At 43.2% G+C, this 5,831-nt stretch overlaps 1 protein-coding gene across 1 annotated transcript; it reads right to left on the bottom strand.

The window, feature by feature from the left end:
- Positions 1-936: 936 nt before the first annotated feature.
- tmem17 (transmembrane protein 17) lies at positions 937-5,831 on the bottom strand. Its single transcript, XM_084169464.1, has 5 exons — positions 3,825-5,831; positions 3,496-3,599; positions 3,285-3,398; positions 1,786-1,929; positions 937-1,281 (listed from the first exon to the last, which is right to left on the bottom strand). The coding sequence occupies exons 1-5, from the start codon at positions 3,934-3,936 to the stop codon at positions 1,180-1,182; spliced, it is 576 nt and encodes a 191-aa protein (XP_084025590.1). The 5' UTR covers positions 3,937-5,831; the 3' UTR covers positions 937-1,179.

The raw sequence follows: 5,831 nt of genomic DNA, 5'->3' as shown, positions 1-5,831 counted from the left end.
GGGCTAAGCTTTAGCCCTGGGCTAAGGATTCACACTTGTATTCCAAAACCCTGGCTAACGGACAAACACAACATGCGACCAACATTCTCTGACACGCGACCAATGTTATAATCAATTAGACATCTATTAACATTATTTCCTCTTGCTTCTACTAGCCTTGCATTTCCAACAGTGATGGTTTGTATATCTGCCTATCCGACACGGGTCACAATGTTAAACTTTTGAAATTCGATCTTGCCCCTGTACAGAGATTGCTGTGAACGAACGAGACATCAAGTTTTCTGATCCTGGCGAAAACATACAACAATATTATTATCATGGATATATCCAATTAAATGTGAGCTCCTGCAAGTCAAGCACTGCTCTTAGCCCTGGTCTAAGGTGCAGTGTGAATGTGCTTTAACATGTACAGCACATTGCCTTTCAGGTGGATATAGAAATTACATTTATTTTTGTCTTGATTGTGTGCCTTTCTTAGTCTTCACGTCGTTGTAAACCTAATTTAACTTTTTATAATATTTTGTATACATTTTTCATAGTGTCAATTATTTATTTTCCGTTTATCGATTGAAGGCATAATCAGATTGAGTCACTATCTATGCAGTAAATTATTTATGTTAATCAAGAGTCAACTCATTGATCAAAGTATCATGTCCACATCATAAAATAACACCAGTCCAGAAAATACTGTCCCATTAAAGATAGAATAAGTGATATGATGTAGATGCAGAAAGTAAACAGCATAGTGGGAACATTTCCTGAACAACTGTAAACAGCGTGAAGAGAACCTGTGCACATGCGCAGATACTGTGTGTGACGGTGTGAGAGCAAAGTCTTGCATCTCACTCATCTCAATATCTGCGGTGTTGCTCGTAGCAACGTCATATTCAGACCTGATATTATTGTAGCATAAACATTGTGAAACAGATACGTGTCTAAAAACCCAAACCTTTATTGTCTTCACATCAATACAAAAATAAAAATAATCACTCAAGGCACAAACATCAATAAAATACATCTGTGTAAATGGCTGAACATGGTCCACTGATAAAACACAGAGCTGAATTCTAACTTGAGATACACTTAAGCAACTCAAATTTCTCCTTAATGATAATCAACATCAAATGGGAGATTTACACCTGAGTACCTCTATCTCTGCGTGTCAGCTCAGCAGAGCAGTCAGGCTGCCCTCAGGTCCTGAACCCCATCAAACTGTCTGAGGTGGAAGTGGCTCTCTGTGTGTCTGACCATCCCACGCAGAGCCACAAAGCCAGAGAGGGCCTGAGAGAGAAAAGGACTGTGTTAGAACAGACACACAACCGTTTAAAAAAAAAACATTTTCTCCCCAATTTCGTGATATCCAATTGGTAGCTACAGTCTTGTCCCATCGCTGCAACTCCCGTACGGACTTGGGGGAAGCGAAGGTCGAGAGCCATGCGTCCTCTAAAACACAACCCCACTGCTTCTTGACACACTGCTCGCTTAACCCAAGGACATCTCGGCCGGCCAAACCCTCCCCTAACCCGGACGACGCAGGGCCAATTGTGCGCCGCCTCATGGGTCTCCCGGTCGCGGCCGGCTGCGACACAGCCTAGGATCGAAACCGGGTCTGTAGTGACGCCTCAAGACCGCTGCGCCACTCGGGAGACCCCAGACACACAACCTTTATACACGACAGAGAGAATAAACCAGGGTTTCTGGTTTGAACAGGGTTTAAATTACCCCAATGTCGTCAAATTGGACAGTAATCTAGTTACCATGGTAGGAACAGGCATGCAACCTCACCTGTGTGAGTATGAACAGGGCCAGAATGATGTGAACCCCTCTCTCCAGAGGTTGGATCAGAATGGCTTGGTTGAAGAGCTGAAACAGAATCAAAGGAAACTGCAGCAGGAGACTCAGGAGCCAGAAACCAGCCAGCTCAGGAACCTGTCATGAGAGAGAGACCGTAAACAATCACCCAAGACCAGTTCTCTGTGAGGTGTTTTCCAACCATGGGCCAACCCCAGAGGTGGCCTATGGCTTAAAGAGCAACTGCCCATAAAAACCAACTTCTCATTTAGAAAACAGCCTGTGGCATTGATATAGGTCAGAAATATTTATTATACTGTCAAAATGAGTGGCGCAGTGGTCTAAGGCACTGCATCGCACTGCTAGCTGTGCCACTAGAGATCCTGGTTCAAATCCAGGCTCTGTCGTAGCCGGCCGCGACCGGGAGACCCATGGGGCGGCGCGCAATTGGCCCAGCGTCGTCCAGGGTAGGGGAGGGAATGACCGGCAGGGATGTAGCTCAGTTGATAGAGCAATGTATGCACTCACTAACTGTAAGTCGCTCTGGATAAGAGCGTCTGCTAAATGACTAAAATGTAAATGTAAATAAATACGATAATTTTGGCCATAAAGTCAGTCTCGTCTAAAACAGAGTAAATGAAAGTTGGGTTTGTTTCAAACCTGCTCACAGCTGTCAGCACACAAGTAATCGTCAATTTGAAGTGCAGCGACCCAATCGTAATGCCTGTGGTAAATTTGGGTTGACGTTAGATATACCTATGGGGCTACATTTACATTTACATTTTAGTCATTTAGCAGACGCTCTTATCCAGAGCGACTTACAGTTAGCGCATACATTATTTTATCGAACCCACAACCCTGGCGTTGCAAACGCCATGCTCTACCAACTGAGCTACATCCCCTGCCGGCCATTCCCTCCCCTATGGGTCTCCCGGTCGCGGCCGGCTACGACAGAGCCTGGATTCGAACCAGGATCTCTAGGGGCACAGCTAGCACTGCGATGCAGTGCCTTAGACCTAGTTAGGGACCATCTGTAAATTACACAATGTACATGGGATAATATGTTAAAATTCCAATAGCTCCAAATTTCAATGACTTAAAAACCTCAAACCAACTATAAATTGTAGAAATTCATATACAAATATTGAAAGCATTTAATGAGAAAACTAAAAGGTGTGCAACATGAAAATATTGTCTCATTTACATTAGTAATATATTGACGGTCCCCAACTAGCCCCAGAAATAGGCTATCCAAACCAATTTTGCCAGGGTTGCACACCAGTCGGATGAAGCTAATTGGCTTAATCATTTGGATAACTCTTCCCACCTGCAAACACACACGAGACACCCATATCAAACCATACCCTGAAACCAACTCACTTTTGAATTCAGTCATGGCCACTAGAATTTCTTAATGAACCAAATCTAAAATGAGGCCAAATCAGGAAGTACAGTCGCCCTTTAAGAATTAAGGAGACAGTGAAAGTGTGTACCTTCTCTTGCAAATTTCCTGCATAGCCTAGGTAGAGTCTGATAGCCTCTATGAGAGTCATCAGAATGAGAATGGTGATGAGGATGAACTTATAGTAGTCAGGAAGGGCTGGATACTGAAACAAGAAAAAAAAGGCAAAGGGGTTTATTTAGATACTGGTTACATTTAGGTACATAGAGTATGAGTGCATCTAAATTCTAGAGGTGAGTTACCTTGAGGTGCAGCATCACCACCTCGCTGATCCACCACAGTGGGAAAAAACACATGTTGAAGAACAGTGACATCTGGAGAGGCAGGCTGGAGACAACCTCACTGTCTGGGAACGTAAAACAATAGGATTCACGTTATCTTTCCGTATCCTACTTGCTAGTAAGCTAGTTAGTAGATAACCTATACACGACCGGCCCAACAGATGTAAATAATATCTGCCTGGTACCTATGGATAATGGGTTGGTAATGGCTTGTTTAGCTAGCTACAGTACTAGTTGAGACAAGCGCTAGCTAGCGTTTCAGCTACCAATCCATCCAAGTGTCCACTCACTGTGCCCCAAAAACGTGACATCTTCGGGAGATGGTTGAGTATGACTCTGATCAACAAACACAGTTCTGGAAAAGTCTCCTAAACGTCTTCTGATCGGCTCTGGAAGCTCCATGCGAATTGCAAATATGCTCACGTGCTAGCTAGCGAGATAGTGGTTTAGAAAGTCATGCCAGCCAGCAACAAAACACGGTTCCCTTGGTCACATGGGAAATCTCGCGTTCTGCCCAAAATCCCGCGACCCCAATTTTCCTCCTTTCCTCTCCTTCATGGACAGTGGTCATACATTCATATCAGAATGATGACTGATTCAGCAGACCTCCACAATTTCCCAAATCTACTTATCAAGACAGTCCTTTCATTTTCAAATCCAACCTTTTCCCAACTTTCAATTTAGCCTGGTCCCAGATTGGTTTGTACTTTTGCCTAATCAAATTTTTTTTGCCGAGTTCAAAACAACAAGAAAAAGAGTTTCAATCATGACGTCAGTGATCTTCATGGTAGGGAGAAGGGGAGATGGCGGAAGCAGAAGTGTCGTTTGAAACTGAAAGGACGTCGAGTACAGTTAGCGAGAAAGATAACTGGACAACAGTGAAGTCCAAGAATGGAACAAAAAGGGCAAAAAAATATGTGGAAAATGAGTCTGATGAATCGCTGCTTGTTGGAGTACGTTTTTTGGATAAGGATGTTTATTTGGGAAACCCTTTTGAAGTCACGAGGATGGTGAAGAAGGCGTTGGGGAAAGTAGATGCAGTCAAAGTAACCAGGAGTGGTATGGTGTTGATATCGTGTGTATCTAAAGAGCAAAAGGAGTGTGCATTGTGGCTCGCGGAATTATCGATGCATGAAGTGAACAGCTTTGATTTTCGGAGCAGGGCACCGGTAAAATATGTTATCTCTGGCGTCCCTTTGGACATTGATAATCAATATCTTAGGCTAAAAATTCCAGGAGTAGTTAATGCACGTCGCTTGACCCGTATGGAGAATGGGGAAAAGGAGCAACGTTTCTGTATTATTGATGGTTGAGTGTTTACCACCCTATGTAAAGTTGGGATATATATAAGATACGCCGTAAGAACGTTCGTGTAAGAAGTTTGGCCATGTGTAAAGTGTTTGCAGACGGAATGAATATGTTATTGAAGAGTGTGAATGTAAAATGTTGCAACTGTGGTGGGGATCATATTTCCGAATTCCTTGAGTGCCCTGTTAGGGTGAAAGAGGTTGAGGTGTCAAGGATCAGGGCTGTACAGCAAATGTCCTATGTGGAGGCGGTAAAGGGAGTTGAAGGGGCAAGTGTCCACAGTTTTGAAGAAGATATGGCGGTGGATGCACCACAACCAGTTGCTAATGTTATACGTCAATAAAGTCATCTGGATACAGGTGGATTTTGTAGCATTTATAGCCACAGTTATTAATTGTACTGCACAAGTGTCCAAGAAGCTGGACATCATTATATCTGCAGCCGATAAGTTTTTGGGCCTCAAGACTTAACGGCAGAAGCACTGCAATGACTACTGTCGCCAGGAAATGTCCCGCCATCACAGGATCCTTCTGAGCCTGTGTAGGGACCTGATTAAAACAGAAAACCATGCTGATTTACTTTAATTAACATTTTGTTACTGATAGTTTGTATGGAATTTATTTATTTATTTCCTTTTTGGATTCTTATTATCCATCTGTACAGTAGGTGGTGGAATGCACATATAATTGTTGCGAACGCCATTATACCAAAGAAGAAGAAGTGATTTTCAGGACATAAAGTCGGAGCTTTAGAAAGAGGCCAGAGTTCCCGAGTTGGGTGACTGTTCAAATCGATTTTTCCCAGTCGGAGCTCGTTCTTTTTCGGAGTTCCCAGCTGTTTTGAACGTGGCAATAGTCCGCCACGGTGGACATATCATAATACCCATTAAACCTACCGGTCAAACACGGAAATGGTTCCAACCTCTTTCCACCATTAATTTTTCACATACTTAATTTGAAGTGTTTGTAAAATTCACTATGTGTTTGGTG

The sequence above is a fragment of the Coregonus lavaretus genome (genome assembly GCF_964263955.1).
Source record: "Coregonus lavaretus genome assembly, chromosome: 9".
NCBI lineage: Eukaryota > Metazoa > Chordata > Actinopteri > Salmoniformes > Salmonidae > Coregonus > Coregonus lavaretus.
Note: the sequence above shows the minus strand (reverse complement) of the source record. Positions and strands in the feature narration are given on the sequence as shown.

Excerpts from the sequence above, each read along its gene's own strand:
- tmem17 (XM_084169464.1), bottom strand. The coding sequence starts at position 3,936 with ATGGAGCTTCCAGAGCCGATCAGAAGACGTTTAGGAGACTTTTCCAGA. Across the intron at positions 3,600-3,824 it reads TGTCACGTTTTTGGGGCACA|ACAGTGAGGTTGTCTCCAGC; the intron begins GTGAGTGGACAC and ends TTACGTTCCCAG. Across the intron at positions 3,399-3,495 it reads TGGTGATGCTGCACCTCAAG|TATCCAGCCCTTCCTGACTA; the intron begins GTAACTCACCTC and ends TTCTTGTTTCAG.